Source organism: Clupea harengus, chromosome 9 (assembly GCF_900700415.2).
Source record: "Clupea harengus chromosome 9, Ch_v2.0.2, whole genome shotgun sequence".
Taxonomy (NCBI): Eukaryota; Metazoa; Chordata; class Actinopteri; order Clupeiformes; family Clupeidae; genus Clupea; species Clupea harengus.
This window is the reverse complement of record NC_045160.1, coordinates 11,643,418-11,661,446: the sequence shown is the minus strand read 5'-3', so window position 1 is coordinate 11,661,446 and position 18,029 is coordinate 11,643,418. Positions and strand designations below refer to the sequence as shown.

The following is an 18,029-nucleotide window of genomic DNA, read 5'->3' as shown; positions in this document are numbered from 1 at the left end:
CTTCCACAAACGACAGCACCGAGGTTGTCTCTGTGTCTTCTGGTATGCCGTATATCCGCAGATTATTCCTTCTAGACCTCGATTCCAAGTCATCCAGTTTGTCCTTCATCCTGTTCCTTTCATGAAGTAGTTCCTGAAGCACCTCGTTTGCCCCTGTGCTCCAAGCCTCCACCTCCTCGGTGCGTGTCAGCACAGCATCCATCCTTTCATTTTGTTCTTGGGAGTCTTTAGTTATTATCGCCAGTTTCTGGTCCATATCTTCCTTGAACTGTGACAACTCGCTTCTCATATGACTTGTTATCTCTTCTTTGAACATTTTTAAGTCAGCCTTCAGCTCGCTCTGCATGGTAGAAATCTGTTGGCTAATGCCGTCCAAGCCAATCTGAAGTGGGTTGATTGGGTCCTGGTTGCTATCTTCGGCTAGCGTGCTAGAGTTAGACTTTATTTTATTTTCGTCTTTCCTTGGCTTTTCCATGGTCTTTTTGGTTTTGGGCTTGGTATTTGTATTCATTATCCGCTCCTATTTTAATTTAGTTCGGTTCTATTATTATTTTTCGAGTTTAGGCGGAGTTTAAAATGTTGGCTAAAAGGAGCTCACTGGTTACACAGCCATGCTCGAGGCAGCCATTACCGGAAGTCTACTTTACATTTTTAAAAATCAAGAATAAATCCAAAAGTTCAGAACATCCAGAAAAAAAAGAAGGTATGTCAGGGGAAAAACAGGGCCGATAATTCCATGGAATTTTAACACAAAACAATTCAAGAAAACGGCTCAAGCAGCTAAAGGCTAACATGCAAAAAAAGAAAAAGAAATCACAGGCAGGAGCAAAAAGTAACTCCAGCTTGCTAAATGACTAGTCCACAACAGACTCAGTGATGAGATTCCCAGAAGGATTATTAGGGTAATTAGTAATGTGACTGTCTGATGAACAGGTGAGTGCAGAAAATTGGCAGGAAATCAAACAAAGACAGGAAGTTAATGGTGAGAGGTCAGAGCCCTGTTCGTCGTACGTGGTTCAGTTAATCAATTGTCCCATTAGCCAGTTTAAATTACTGCGATGATTGAGGACAGGCTATCTCGGTTCGTCCACGGCTGATCCACGGTCAAACGATGTTGTTAATTCAAACCATACTTCACTTATCAGGGCAATTGCGCGTGCCTGTCCTACTTCAAAAGGGGGAAGTGTTGATCACCAAAACCATGATTTTCTGACGGTACACCGCCACAGCTGCGAGAGCAAGACAAGAAGCTGTGTATGGGGCTGTGTATGGGCGCATATCTATGTATGTATATATTACGACAAGTGTGACAATGGTACAGGGGGTAAATTAGTTGTGAAGAGGAGTCATTTAGTAATCGCAAGGTTGCTAGTTTGATTCCCCTTGCCAAGTGTATTTTTACATTTCCTTGCAAGTCGCTTTGAATAAAAGCGTCTGCTAAATGACTAAATGTAAGTTTATTAATAAGAAATTCAATACATTGAAGCAGTGAAAAGAAATTGTGTGTATTTCTCTCTATTCTTATCATGAGTCCACCTTAATCATTTTGTACAATAATAATATGCTATAATGTACTAATAACACTCATATAATTATGAGTGCTTTGTTCGCCGACTCTACAAAAATGTACCACTCGCAAAAAAGCACAAGACAGTCAATGCTCCGCTGTGGCGTGTGGTGTTTGCAATAAATGGCTTGAGAAGGTCTTGTAAATAAATTATTCCTTGTCGGCTGAATCGGTAGCGCTCATACAAGAACTCATCATGATGGAAAAACGGATATTGGCGATCGCAAAGAACTCCCTCCCTATGAAACGGTACTCTAACTAATATCGCTCCTTGGTCAATGGGATCTCTCCTTTTTCCAGGGGTATGTCAAGCTTATCCAGCTTCACCTAAATTAGCCTGCGCTGGAACAGGTTCAAGTTTATTGATGTGTTGCTATGCTGATTTAGCCAAAGTTGCTTCGACGAACAGAAAAGAGGGGCTTATATTATCTCATCCTGAAAATTATCTCGGTGACTCGCTAAACGAGGTACGACGAACGGGGCCCAGGGGTACGTTCGTCGTAGGATTGAAGCTAAGTTAATAATTTGGCCTTTTAGCCCGTTAAGATTAGCGAGCTGATTGAGAACAGCATATATCGGTTCGTTAACGGCTGATCCGCATCCTAATCATGTGGTTAATTTCAACCAGGCTAAAGTTATCATGGCATTTGCGCGTGCATGTCCTACTTCAAAAGGCAGGAAAGGTCGATCACCAAAACCATGATTTTCTAACGATATAATGGTTCTAAACTCAAAGAAAAGGGCTCTTTTTTCTCCGCTGGCGAGTAGGAGATGAACATGAACGCTTATGAAGAATACAAGACCATAATCATGGCAAAATTCAACACCACCACCGCTGTGAGAGCAAGGTGTGTTGGGATGTTTATATGGTGATATCTATGTATGAATACCTGATGGCTAGCCTGACGATGTCATACTCATAATTCTAGTCAGAATATGAGTCTGATATCGCTCCATTGGGCTGTGATTATGGGGCGTGTTTCAACCGAACCAGGAGAAAAAATGCCTCTTCGCTCAATTGGTTACCTACAACCAATCAGAACAACGTAGTATGTGACCAGGGGCAGCTGATACATTACACTTTTACCGGATCCCGTAGGAAGGAAGGCAAAAACATCTTTTCGATTGACAAATGCCTTAATCGCGTTTCTCTGTTCCTCTTTCAAAATGAATGCACTGTCAATGTCTAAATGGACTCGAATCTATACATTTCAGCTCTCCAGTGGCAGCCATGTTTGTTAAAAACGAATTCAACTCGTGTGTTGGTGACGTGGTTGGTTACGTTACTGTTGATCATCTGTCCATCATCGTATAAAGCCCGCCTTAACAATTTGATTGGTACGGCCGATATCGAGCCGCAGATAATTTCTCCCCAATGGAGTAATGCCAGACCGAACTTCCCAACCAAAAATATTGTGGGCGGGGCTAAGTTCGGTCTGGTATCCAGGCTACCTGATGGCAAGTGTCCACTGGCTTTGGTACAGAGGTTTCCTCTACCAGTTCAAATCTGCATGGTTGCTAGTTCAAATCCCCTCACCTCCTTCCTCGATGTAGTTTTACATTTCCTTGGAATTGTCTGTATTTCTCTCTATTCTTATCATGAGTCCACCTTAATCATTTTCTACAATAATGATATGCTATGGTGTACTAATAACACTCATATAATTATGAGTGCTTTGTTCTCCGCATCACTGACACTACAAAAATGTACCACTCGCAAAAAAGCGCAAGACAGTCAATGTTCGACTGTGGTGTTTGCAATAAATGACTCGAGAAGATCGCAAAGAACTCTCTCCCTCCGCTAATCTAACTCTAATATCAGTCCTTGGTCAATGGGATCCCTCCTTTTTCCGGGGGTGTGGCAAGCTTATCCAGCTACACTTAAGTTAGCCTGCCCTGGAGCAGGTTAGTGCTAATCGATATGTAACTATGGTGATTTATCAAAAGTTGCTTCCACGAACCAAAAAGAGAGGCGTTTTTTATCTTAACCTGAAAATTAGCTCGCTAAACCGCTTAGCGAGCTACGACGAATACCCCCCCCAGGTCTGAAGCACATGGACAACAAAAATAAACACAAAACCCATGTGGGCTAAACAGTGACGTAAAGGAGTCCACAGCTGACTCTCGTGGCTGACCCAGGAATTTTTTTCCACTTTCTTTAACATCGTGAGATGAGTTTCAGAAGTGAAAGGCGCTTGGGTTGTAGGTTTGTCTTTCATGGGGGCTGTTAAAAGCTTTGTGTAAGTGTGTAATTGTTAAAGAATCACTGCTCATCATAGTAATTTATTTTGAAGCACACTTATTCAAGACTGCCACAACTGTGTTTTCACTTTTAATTCTAACGTTAACAGAATAACAACACAATTTTCATTTATTTAAAAAAAAAAAATAATGTAAAATAAAAAAAAACATCAGCATAACGTGCAGCCATTTTGCGGTTGCCTAACTGCTTTCTGTTTCTTTGGCTTTATTATGGAGTATTGTCGTGGCTGATTTGTAGGTTTGTGATGAAGCAAACACTCTTCTTTTCAGATCTGGATAAAATTCTTTGGTCTTGGTCGTTCAGAAAAAAAGTATTTATTTTCCTAGTAAAATACCAACCTCATAAACCTGAGCAAGTCTCGGGACAATACTGATTTTACTTGTCACACTAAATAACTTGTCACACTAAATCACACAATACTGATTTAACTTGTTACACTTAATCACTTGTTACACTAAATCACATACTCTGATTTTACTTGTCACATTAAATCACTTGTCACACTAAATCCTTTGTCACTAAATCACACAATACCTATTTTACTAGTCACATTAAATCTTTCCTGGCCATTCACTAATTGTTGATTGTCTACAAATACAGATTATTGAGTTTTCATTCACATGTTTTCCACCACAGTATCACATTGCAGCTGCAATACAAAGTCCTTGAGAAGCATGAAACGGCCATGTTGCATTGATGCTTGTTAGTCAGGCTGAAGCCTCCGCGTCCTTTGAGGAGTCTGCCTGTCGTTTCAGTTCACGTGATTCTTCCTCTTGAACTTCATCTTGTGTACTGGTATCATTCATAGGAAAAGCACAGGATATTTTCTTCAAGTACAGGTCAATGTCAGTAATGTGGTTATTTAAGGGAAAGGTTATTTGTACCGCTCAGCATTTGCTTATTTTAATTCCTTGTTAGAAAATGACAAGAAAAATGAAATGACACTTTCCTGACTGATTTAAACCTCTTAACTCTGGAATGTTCACAGCATTATGTTGCCTATGTTAACACATATTCACACGTGACAGTGACACATTGGGCTTAGCGAAGGAAGTATATTCTGTTCTATTGTATGATCATGGTTTGAAAATAAGGACAGTACCTGGGGGGGTCAGCTAATTTTCCAATTTTCATGATTTTCTTGATGGAAAACCAAAGTTCACAGAGGAGACCCCCCTAGAGAAAATAAGTGATGTGCATCTGTTAGTATCATTGTTAGGCATAATCACAGTATCCACACTAAGTACAGAGAGCATTTTGAGGGCTAAACCGTGAGGCAGTACCGTAACGGAAACACGTGAGGCCAACCCGCAGAATAACCCTGAGAGCCCCCCCATATAGGCAAGATATCAAAACTCAAGCTCCCTATTTGCCGCGGGCGCGCCGGTCTGTGACCTTCTGACCTATGTCGTCACGTCACTAACCTAGCTAACAAAGAAAGCACAATTAAATATATTTTTCTTTATTTCTATATCAACTCTGGAAACACAGACAAGACAATAAGACCATAGTGTGCATCCCATGTGGGGACTGTGGGGGTAATCTACAGGTCTGCCGTGAGGGTAGTGAGCCCAAAACTGTTAATACTGGTACTACTGACCTCTACTGGTTATTCAGTCACATTACATCTGTCATCAGTGACATCATGATTTCATACTTACAGCACCCAGTAGACCAATTCCTGATCCAAAGTTAACAAAGGTGGGGATGATACTGAACTTCCCTGCCTATGGAAACAAGTACACCAGTGTAATCAATTTGCATCAGTGTTCCCTGCTTTACAACAGAAAAACAACAAGTATTTGTGTCTTACCTTTCCATGAACCATGACATGGAAACGAATCCCATACACCTTAAATAAAGTCCTGTAGTCATATCCAGTAGCATTCTTGTAATAGCGGGCATATCTGGAGATGTAATAAGCACTAATGTTAAAATCTACAATCATCATGTCACAAGGTGATGTCAGTTTTGCTGAATGGAGGCAAACAGTCTAAATGCCCTGAGCCTATCCTGAGTCAGGCAGGAGGCTCTACCTGAAATTGAAGGTAGTGGTAGAGTTGACGGTGGTGTTCAAGTCCAGACGGATGAAGCTGTATTTGGGATCGCACTGGAATGTCAAAGTGTCCAGATCGCAGTTCCAGTTGATCAGGATCCCAATCGCTGCACCCTGAGAGGACACACAACTGTCATTCACCTCATAACGACAAATCTGCTTGAAATCATAAATACATCATTACAGACTGGCACATTTCCTAACTCCCTGAAAACAGCTGTTGTAAAACCCCTACTGAAAAAGAATAACCTGGATGCCTCCACATTAAACAACTACAGGCCCATATCCAATTTACCATTCATAGGCAAAATTATTGAAAAAATTGTCTTTAATCAGCTAACCACATTTTTGACACTGAATAACTGCCTTGATGACTTTCAGTCAGGTTTTCGTGCTAATCACAGCACTGAAACAGCTCTTGTTAAAGTTATAAATGACATACGCCTAAATACAGATGCAGGTAAAGCATCAGTCCTAGTATTGCTGGACTTTAGTGCAGCCTTTGACACTGTAGTATGTATTTCAGTGTTAGAACACATCCATATAGGAATATCTGCCCATATTAATGAACACAATCTTAATATGAATATAGATCCCAGATAAGATCACATAGATCATCTTCACAGCCTTATCATCATATTCAGCATCAGACGTTTCTGATGTTGTACCAGCACTGAAATACTGTGGCAGCAGATGTTTCCTGTTCATGCTTAGCACATTCAGCTTAAGAAAAACCAAAAAGCAGTTTTTCACAGTGGCTTTCAGGATGCCTGGTGTCAGAACTATCCTTATTGCAGCTGTATCAGCAGTGTGAAGACACCTTTTTAAATTCACAAGCTCCATATAAACCTCTTGTAGTACTAAGATCAATTAGCTGCAGATACATTTGTGTGTTGGAATTACCTATTTTTTAAGCTTGGTAACAATGGACCTCATTCTCGAACGCACTTAAGAAAAATTTAAGAAGTGATGTCTTCTTAACTCCGCTTACGAAGTTCCCAGGACAATTCTGGCATTCATGAAAGTTTTCTCATCTGGGATTCGTTCTTAACTTGGAACAGAATTTAAGAACGCTAAATAAGAGTTGTAAATTGGCCAGTTTGTTCTTAAGGACTGAATTTGTGAGAAATCATTGGTGATCGCGTTCACATCAATTCTACAGACATCCTCGGATTTAAATAATTATAATAATAATAAATACGATAATATATGTATCATTAACAATTCCGTTTCACACTTATAGTCACGATTCTATGAGGCATTGTGATGTCCTAAAATAAATAAAAGCACTACACGAACACTGCAAATGTAAGTGAATAAATAAATAAATAAGCACGAAACTCAATTGCGTGGATATAGCCATAGTGGAATGGAATGGACACATCTACATTCTACAACAGTACCTTCACCTCTGCACCGGTGAAGTTAGGTTTGCATCTTGACCGGTGCTCGCTTTCCACGATTTTGATCAGTCTGAAGTTGCTTTCGCGTTGCCTGTGGAGTCTGTGGATTGTGCACACGTCTCTTCAGTTGCATGCCCTTATAAGGAGCTGGCGTTTCTGTATGAAACTTCAGGTGCACGAGAATGTGCGTTCAATTTAAGAATCAGTGCACAGCTACATACACTTTGGCGGTTTAAGAACACATTTCCAGGCGTTCATGAATCCGGCGGGGATCTTTTCTTAGGTTGGTCTTTCGAAGTCCGTAAGAAGATATTTAAGAACACACTTAAAATGTTCGAGAATGAGGTCCAATATGTATATTTGTGTGCTGTGTAGAGCTACCTTGTAAAAATATATTTACGCAATAAAGCAACCAACCATAAAAAAGATTATGAGTGATTCTGTAACAATTACACACTTACACACAGCTTTTAACAGCCCTGTGTTACATGCAGGGGCGTAACTATAAGGGGTGCAGCAGGTGCGGTTGCACCTGAGCCCGTGGGTCTTGGGGACTAAATAGTCAGAATAGCCAAGTCGCATTGCCAAAAATACCGATGTATACCCATATTCAGCTAATTAATTACACTGCCAAAAATAGCTACAGGTAGGTTAGTGACTAGGGGTGTAAATCTCTCATGACAAAGACGATCCGATTCGTATCTCGATACATGGGCACGATACGATACAAGAAAAGATGCATGTTGACAAAAAAACGATTCAGTACGATTCGATGCGATTCGATGCAGTTCAATAATTGAAAACACTGAGTTGTGAGGAAACAATGGACCTCTTTCTCGAAACATTTTCTTACTTGTCTTATTAAATATCTTCTTACCAACCTCAAAAGACCAACCTCAGAAAAGATCTCCGCTGGATTCATGAACGCCTGGAAATGTGTTCTTAATTGAACGCGCTTTCTCATGCACCTGAACTTGCATACAGAAACGCCCCGCCAGCTCCTTATAAAGGCATGCTATTATGCGCACACTCCACAGGCAACGCGAAAGCAACTTCAGAGACTGATAATTTCAAAGCAAGCCCCGGTAAACCCAGACCTAATTTCACCAGGGCAGAGGTGGAGGTACTGTTACAGAATGTAGATATGTCAATTCTATTCCACAATGGCTATATCCACGCGATTGAGTTTAGTGGTTATTTATTTATTCACTGCCCTTTCCAGTGTTCATATTGTAACAAATCACGGAAGTGCGGAATATTTGTTATGGCTTTTTATTAAATACTAAACACAACACAATGTCAAAATGGCACGGGCTTTACAAGTTATCACGAACAGACTGTGCTACCGTCACACACCTGTATAAACTCCGTCCCAACACAGAACAACGACATGCAATTAGACCATTAAGGAACATTGTTAGGGAACATCATTGACCGCTAGTGCATCACATAGAGAAAAGTATGCGCCCGCACGTATGCCGGCACGTTACAATATAGTGCTTTTATTTATGTTAGGACATCACGATGGCTCGGTCTCGGAATCATGACTATAAATGTTAAACATAATTGGTAATGATTAGGGGTGTAAACAAACCCCGATACGTATCGATATCCGTTTTTAGCGTGTAAGATACGACTACATCGATGCGTGACGTCCCGTATCGGTATTAAAATGGCATAAGCCGGTCTTTGCCCGATTTAAAAGTTATGAACCGGTTCACAAGGGTTTGTCTCTCCGTTAACTTGCTACGCAAAACACTAAACACTGGCTGACCTGTTGCATTTGATCTCAGTCAGAACAATGACAGCCTATCATTGGCCAAAGCCCGCATAGCATAAACCAATCAGGCTGTATTCTCACAAATAACGTGGAGAGAATGACAGATTACAACTCTCATTCATTTCAAAGGCCAATGCTATGCTAGCTACGCCATTCATTTCAATGGCCAATGCTATGCTAGCTACTTCAGCCAAGGAAGATACATCCTTGTTGATTGCGTGATTCTACAGACATCCTCGGATTTAAATAATTATAATAATAATAAATAGGAGAATATTTGTATCATTAACAATTATTTTTAACATTTATAGTCATGATTCCGAGACCGAGCCACCGTGATGTCCTAACATAAATAAAAGCACTATATTGTAACTTGCCGGCATAGTCGCCCCATAATGCCGTGCGGCGGGCGCATATAGCGCTCAACGATGTTCCTTACTGTTCTAATTGCATGTCGTTGTTCTGTGTTGGGACGGAGTTTATACAGGTGTGTGACGGTAGCACAGTCTGTTCGTGATAACTTGTACCAGGGCATAAAGCCCGTGCCATTTTGGCATTGTGTTGTGTTTAGTGTTTAATAAAAAGCCATAACAAATATTCCGCACTTCCGTGATTTGTTACAATATGAACACTGGAAAGGGCAGTGAATAAATAAATAACCACTAAACTCAATCGTGTGGATATAGCCATTGTGGAATAGAATTGACATATCTACATTATGTAACAGTACCTCCACCTCTGCCCTGGTGAAATTAGGTCTGGGTTTACCGGTGCTTGCTTTGAAATGATCAGTCTCTGAAGTTTCGCGTTGCCTGTGGAGTGTGCGCATAATAGCATGCCCTTATAAGGAGCTGGCGGGGCATTTCTGTATGCAAGTTCAGGTGCATGAGAAAGCGCATTCAATTAAGAACACATTTCCAGGCGTTCATGAATCCAGCTGAGATCTTTTCTGAGGTTGGTCTTTTGAGGTTGGTAAGAAGATATTTAATAAGACAAGTAAGAAAATATTTCCAGAATAAGGTCCATTGTTTCCTCACAACTCAGTGTTTTCAATTATTGAACTGCATCGAATCGAATCGCATCGAATCACATCGAATCGAATCGTACTGAATCGTTTTTTATCAACATGCATCTTTTCTTGAATCGTATCGTGCCCATGCATCGAGATACGAATCGGATCGTCTTTGTCATGAGAGATTTACACCCCTAGTAATGATACAAATATTCTCCTATTTATTATTATTATAATTATTTAAATCCGAGGATGTCTGTAGAATCACGCAATCAACAACGATGTATCTTCCTTGGCTGAAGTAGCTAGCATAGCATTGGCCATCGAAATGAATGGCGTAGCTAGCATAGCATTGGCCGTTGAAATGAATGGGAGTTGTAATCTGTCATTCTCTCCAGGTCTTGGCGTTATTTGTGAGAATACAGCCTGATTGGTTTATGCTATGCGGGCTTTGGCCAATTGGCTGTCATTGTTCTGACTGAGATCAAATGCAACAGGTCAGCCAGTGTTTAGTGTTTTGCGTAGCAAGTTAACGGAGAGACAAACGCTTGTGAACCGGTTCATAACTTTTAAATTGGGCAAAGACCGGTTTATGCCATTTTAATACCGATATGGGATGTCACGCATCGATGTAGTCGTATCTTACACGCTAAAAACGGATATCGATACGTATCTGTTTTTTTTTTACACCCCTATTAGTGACCTACCATGACAGTTTCAAGTGTTAAAGGCTGAATATGTGTGTGGGGGGAGGGGGCGTGGCGGTTAGTGACCTACCCTGACAATTTCCCAGTTTTAAGTGTTATAGGCTGAATATGTGCGCGGGGGAGGGGGCGGGGCGGCGGTTACAACCACTGCCTTACGCCACTAACTAGGGCCGGTCATACTAGCCTTCACCTGGGCCCGTCGTAACTACGTTACGCCGCTGGTTACATGAAAGACAAACCTACAAATCAAGCGCCTTACACTTCTGAAACCGCTTCTCCTCTCATAGGAGACACATTCAATAGCACTGAATAATAACTACAATAATTACTAGAAGGGCACTATGACAGCACAGACCTCCATCAAGGCCAAATGGCCCATATCACAATGTTACAATATGTATTGCTTGGTGCATTCCATGTGTGAGCTGATGCATCTCTCCAAGAACTTATGTTACAGTGTTGCAAAAAATTATACAAGGTGCTACAATGCACCTAGCTACACCGGAGAATATCTGTCATATATAATACGTTTCATCACAAACTTTAAATAAACCTCTTGTAGTCCTGAGATCAATTTGGGTTACCTGTATTTGCATGCAGGGATGACCTATTATATGAGCTTGGTAACACTGTGTTGATTTGTGTTACCTTTAAATCCTATTAAAAATATATTTACACAATTAAAAAGAAATTAAGAAACTAAGTCAAGTCATCAAGTTATCAGGTCATAGACAATAATGTTAGTCTACTTTACCTCCCACCTGTATTCAGTAGTTTATCACTGCATATTACACTTGTCAAACTGATACAAAATGTAAACTCACTGCTTGAGCCATGTCCTGAAACCTGTGTCCAGTTTTGTTAATAATATCCCCCAGACGGAAGATGGGACAGTAAGGATGGACCGACTCATCGTAGTTGCACGTCGGTAAATAATTCTTGTCTTGTGTCTCACGGACGTTTGATCTGGAATCGAGAGGGTAGCTTTGAGCCACGGCATTATGCCATTAACAAGACCACATTACTCCATTCTTTCCCCAGAACTGACCAGAGCTTTGACTTACTTTGAGAAGCTGAATCTTGGAAATCTGATGAAGTTCTTGATATAGATGGTAACGTTTTCAGCTTTCTCTAGCACACTGACATAAAGAGAATGATGATTTTTCCACAAACAGTTTTACTCTCATGTATGTTTATGATACAAACCATGGCATTCATCTATTCATGGACATGGACAAACAGTCTGCTTTACAACAGTAATAATTTCATGTAAACCGCAGTGTTTGATGGAAGCTCTTGGTCAATTGGTCAAAAGACCATTTCTTAATTTAACAAGAAAAAAGTTCAGTGATGTATATTTCTACATGTATAAGTCCTCAGTAAAAGTAAGTGTGGTTGTACTAAAAAGTGTCTCACTTGGATTTCTGACTCTCTTCGCCTGGACACCAGCCACGTATTTCACATGTCCCTTCGTCATTTCTGTCCTTTTTCAAGCACCGACCAGTCTTTATTCCTAAAGTATAGATATCACATGTAAATAAAAAACTTTCACCAAATCAGACAATGATTCTGTTGAAAATAGTATGCTATTTCATGTTTGCTGTTATCACACAAGCAATAAGCAGCTGGACATTGAGTAAAAGCACAACAAATGACACTACACCCCATCACATCCAGCCAAATAAACCTTCCTTAAAGGTATATCACTCACTTCATGTTTATGTAAAAAGTAAAGCATCTATTTTTCCTGTTAGCACCCCATGGTGACTTGGCTTGTTTATTACGACTGAATAGCCTAATTACACTCTCATAATATGGTACTTCCTTAGTCATACCATGACCACCTCTAACTGGCTCTCCACGTGGGCAGCCATTATTGTCACTACAGCGGCCATCTGGAACCGTATCGCTCTGAAAGGATAACAAACATGAAGCTATTTTAACCTGTGGGGCAGTGTTCTACAGAAAAAAGCAGATAGAGTTGAGTCAGTCAGGGCTTTACTGGTTAGCCATATGAGGTGTAAAGGTTGGTGTGTGACTGCTGTTGAAGAGCTTAAAGTGGCTCAGACGCTGAATCACTGGGAAAGGTGGCCATCACCGGTACATAATTATTAGGGCTGGGCAAGTTAACTCGTTATTATGGCGTTAACTCATCAATTATTTAAAGCAAACAATTATTTTATCGCGCATTAGCACAGGTTTCATTATTTATTTTATTATTGTAAAAGTCTGTTGCTCACAGGCTTTTATTTTGTAAAAGTCTGTTGCTGACTGCTGCGGAACTGGAAAAGAAAAGAATTGGCGGATAAAAAAACATGGAGAAGGGTACGGAGCTTTTACATGGCCATTTTCATTTTAAAGTTCTTCCAGACGGCGGAGTCGACAGAACTAAAGTTATTTGTAACCACTGCCAAGTTGAATTTTCTTATCACCGGAGTACTTCCAGTCTAAAATATCACCTAAATGCAAAACACACAGTTGATACCAGCAAATCATTCAACGAAACTTTTACACAAAGTATTTATTTTATTTAACTGCTACTATATACAAATGCTGATGTTAAGTGTTTGCACAACAAATGTTATGGCACTTTAGTTCATATGGCAGTACATTTAAAATAACAGTGTCAAGTTCTAGGAATTGACAAACTGCACTGAAAGTGTTTTCTGGTTTCTCACTCTAACAGGGACATTTGGTACTGAACATAGACTGGTTATGCTTCTCCCTGATAAAAGTAAAATGTTTCTGCTGTTGCCTGTTTTAATTATATGATTGTGGCTCAGGATTTTGTGGCCAGTTTTTTTCTTTTTCATAACAAACAGGATAACATTAATGCCCTGGCAGTGGCAATGAGCTTTAATTTTGTATTTGCTTTGATAACATTGTTTAAGTTGAGATTTACACCGAATATTTTATTTAACTGCTACTGTATTAAAATGCTAATGTATTAAAATGCTAAAACTGTTTGCACAACAAATGTTATGGCACTTTCGTTCATATGGCAGAACATTTAAAATAAAAGTGCGCAATACACTACTTTTGAATTCATTATTGGATTTTGCGTATACAAAAGCGAATAATCGTGATTAATCAGGGAAATCATGCGATTAATCACGATTAAAACTTTTAATCGTTGCCCAGCCCTAATAATTATATTTGTTTAATAACTACCTCAGTGGACTTTTAATATGTTTTCATTTTTCAGAAAAGGCCTATTTTTTACATTGAAGTGGTTGAAGAAGAAGAAAAAGAGAATTCAGTGGTTTCTGGTACTGGTTAACCATTTTGTGTTATGAGAAATTTCAGAACCCAAAGTTTGACAAAAGGAGGATCAAACTTGTAATTTGCAAAATGCCAAATGTTTCACAAATATTTAGAATTCAATAATAATGTAATTCAGAATTCAGAGAGGTATACAGGGAATGTTGAAATGTGTAGCACCCTATGTGTCTGCTTGTAAACACTGTAAGAGAGGCACTTACTTCTGCACAGTTGTCTAATGTCTGATTGGGTATTTCTGTGACAGTGGTTGTGATGAAAAAATTTGCTTGACCCTGCAAGACAAAAGTGGAGAAAAAATATCTGTCTACAACAGTGCAATATATTTCAATGTATATATACAGTATGTTATACCATTCAGAGATAAAACAAATAAATGACAAGATAGAGCAGGCAAGTTTAATAACATTTCGCAAGAACTACATCATTACCATACGTCTGGACTCACATGAGGTGGAATCACATAGTCCTCCGGTCCCCACAAACTCTGTCCTGTGTCGCTGGAATTGATTAGTACAATTCCCTTCACTTTGGTGACTACAGAGCTCTGTATGGACTCCTCTTCTTCTTGATAGCCCTTCATGACAAAAACCCCCCTAAGCAAAAGATAAAAGACGACAAATGTATAAATCAACAACGAGAAATATCACTTCATACCACAACCAAGAAAGATCCCTGCATATTACCAAAACAGTCAGTTAGTTATCCGTTATCATTTAGACCGTTCATCAGTTGGAACAAACCCAAAATTGATGAGTGAGAACAACCATTACCTTCTCTCTCCGCTACAAATCAGTACAACTCATCCAAGAAATACTCTTAAGTCAATAGATATGTAGTGTTATCATTTGTCCAAAGAACAAAACAAAAAAAATGTTAAACACAAACGTCGTCTATTACCGCTGCAGGTAAGTCTACCGCGGGTATGTGCTTACCAGATTAGGTATCCAATGATACACAGCTGAGTAACTCTGTATAATATGCCAACTTTATAATTTTTCACAGTGTCATAATTTTCAGTTTTATAATAAAACGCAGAGAGAAAGCTATTCTTAAACGTTGACATCTCCACGCTGGGACTGCTTCGAGGCACTGTCACTGAAGGTCTGCACCGCGATTAAGCTAGTTTGAGATTTGACATTCGCTGAATATTAGATTTTGAACTTTCGATTTGATCATGACAAGCCTCTTTTATTCAGGCAGGCCATTGTGTACGTAGCTTGCGGTTGTGGTGTCATCAAAGCGTCAACCTGATAGTCCTCCTGGCAGAACTCAACAAACGGAATATTTTTTCGCTTTATCGGTAAAGCTATGCAAATAATAGTGCCACTCATGAATGTAAAGCGTTAAGAATATTGGCATCCTGGTTCTCCTAACCTTCCTTGTGATCATCCTGCTATATGTCTCATGCACGGAAGACAAAATATTTCCATTCATGGCTACACTTCAACCATAACCACTTGGTTTGAAGTTGGTAAAGGCATGCAAATATGAATGCAACACCACTCGCTGTCCCTGTCTGTATTTCTGGATAGAAATTGTTGAATATTTGTGTATAATAATACGTGCATTTACAAATAATTTTGAGACATTTTTCTATCCATAATTTTTTCTCTCCATAACTTAAAGACCACATGGAAGGGAAGACGTGAGAGAGGGAGAGAGAGATTTAATACAAATCCAAACAGATGCAAATGCTCAGATAATGAGTCCTCTAAGAGCAGCCTTGCCCTTGACCTCGCCTTGTGGGATGTTATGTCACACAGTGACTTGCGTGTGAATAAACGCACCCAGATACAGTCTCTCAAGGTTTGGGTGGTAGCCAAAGGAAGCACGGTTCCTAGAGAGAATACTTTCCCCTCCTCAAACTTTGCTTTGTTCTTTAAATAAAAAAATAAATAATACTAAAAGCAATTGATACTCCATCTCCTTTTTTTTTAAAGTGGGGACAAGTGAACCATCTTTAAAGGTGTTGTTGTATCTCTGTTGTTAGCAGCATCAGATATATCTTTTGGAGAGTCCATCCATTTTCCTGCATCAGTAATACAGATAGCTCAAACACTGTTTCAGCACAAGGTAATTGACCCTTGGGTGTACAGAGTCCTTACATAGATCCACCTCTTCTTGGTCACTCAGTTTCAGTCTGTCCTCTGCACCAAACATCTGAGGGACTGTACACAACAAGACTGGACGCCCTTCAGGCACATTCTGGGCTTGTGTGAATTCCATGTCCTTACAACTTCATCAAGTTCTTCCTGCAGGATCACAAAGAAAATACTATTCTTACCAACAGAAAGCAATATATTCCACAACAGTAAACATAATCTTATCATAATTTACGTATAATTATGATAATAATATCGTATCTTCCTAGAGAGGTGGCTGGCTAACATGTTGGGATTTCTGAAGAGTAGTAACCTTTTAAAGGAAACTTGAAATAACAGTTTGGACAAAATGAATCGATGCAGGTATAATACTAATTTGATATGTGCCTGGTGATATGTGTTCACACACAATAACAGATGCCCATTATCCAACCCCATCAACCGTACCTAAAATAAAAAATGATCATACTGGGCAACCTCTCCCTCTCTTCCTACCTATTCACCCCTCTCTGTATCATAATGTCCTGTCATTGATACTGATGATGTGGCCATATTACTTGTTGTTCTCATTGGGTGCCTAAAGGTTACCAGAGTTTGTATCTCAGTTTCTTCCCTTACCCTAATCCAGGTTTGGGATCACCCCCCATTTTCATATCCATTTATATAGTAAATCTGTATGTATCATGTATACATGCATATACCTTCTTTTATGTGTCATGGAATCATCAATCATGTATATATCCAGTATGTGCTTTAGGGACTGACCTAAAAGGCACTCTATAGACATAATCTGGTGTTACCTGCACAAGGTTGGGAAGCAGAACTGGATGAGAGTTTTATGCAAGAAATCACTAGTTAAATGACCATTATCTTGAAATGTTTTGCTCATTACATTATTGAGCGGATCTGGCTCAAGGCGCGATCCAGGATTTAGTTTTTCACTTTCTGTAACATTGTGAGATGGGGCATTTGGCCTTGGCGAGGGTCTGTACTCTCCTAGTGCCCTTCTAGTAATTATTATTCTCTGCTATTGAGTGTGAAAATCCATGATAAATTAAGCGTCACGTACGTGAGACATGTTGCAAATCTGATTCTCACGGATAAAACACGAGACTTGACAGGTATGCAAAAAGTTTGTGGTTGCATGCTTACCACAACATCCTTTCACACGCGTGGCTTTAGTTGAGATGGCCCTTTGGGCACGTAATTGAAAGTTGAGTATGTGATACTGTCTCCTGTGAGAGGAGAAGAGGTTTCAGAAGTGTACGGCACTTGGGTTGTGGGTTTGTCTTTCATGTGTGCCGTTAAAAGCCTTGTGTAAGTGTGTTATTGTTACAGAATCACTGCTCATCATAGTGATTTCTTTTGTTGCACACTTATCCAAGACTGCCACAACTGTGTCTTCACTTTATATTCAAACGTTAACAGAATAACACCACAAATGCAATCATTTTTTTCCAAAATAAGAATGTGAAAACAAACAAAAATTCCATCTGTCTCTTTGACTTTATTATGGAGTGTCGAGTTTTCATTCACATTTTTTCCACCACAGTATCACACTGCAGCTGCAATACAAAGTCCTTGAGAAGCGTGAAGCGGCCATGTTGCATTGATGCCTGTTAGTCAGGCTGAAGCCTCCGCGTCCTTTGAGGAGTCTGCCTGTAGCTTCAGACTGGTGAGTTGTTGCAGCTCATGTGAATCTCCTCTTGAGCTTCATCTCGTGTACAGGTATCATTCATAGGAAAAGCACAGGATATTTTAATTCTTTCTGATATGCTCACTAATACAATTGCTCTCAATTGACATACAACATAGCTGCAACAGGTACAGGTAAATGTCAATAATATGATTATATTA

General features: G+C 39.7%; 1 protein-coding gene across 1 annotated transcript; it reads right to left on the bottom strand.

The window, feature by feature from the left end:
• Positions 1-4,820: 4,820 nt before the first annotated feature.
• LOC105907797 (P2X purinoceptor 5-like) lies at positions 4,821-16,819 on the bottom strand. The gene is made up of 11 exons (XM_031572852.1): positions 16,791-16,819; positions 14,516-14,663; positions 14,271-14,342; positions 12,624-12,699; positions 12,205-12,301; positions 11,853-11,927; positions 11,613-11,754; positions 5,867-6,000; positions 5,644-5,737; positions 5,492-5,557; positions 4,821-4,829 (listed from the first exon to the last, which is right to left on the bottom strand). The coding sequence occupies exons 1-11, from the start codon at positions 16,817-16,819 to the stop codon at positions 4,821-4,823; spliced, it is 942 nt and encodes a 313-aa protein (XP_031428712.1).
• Between the last annotated feature and the right edge of the window lie 1,210 nt (positions 16,820-18,029).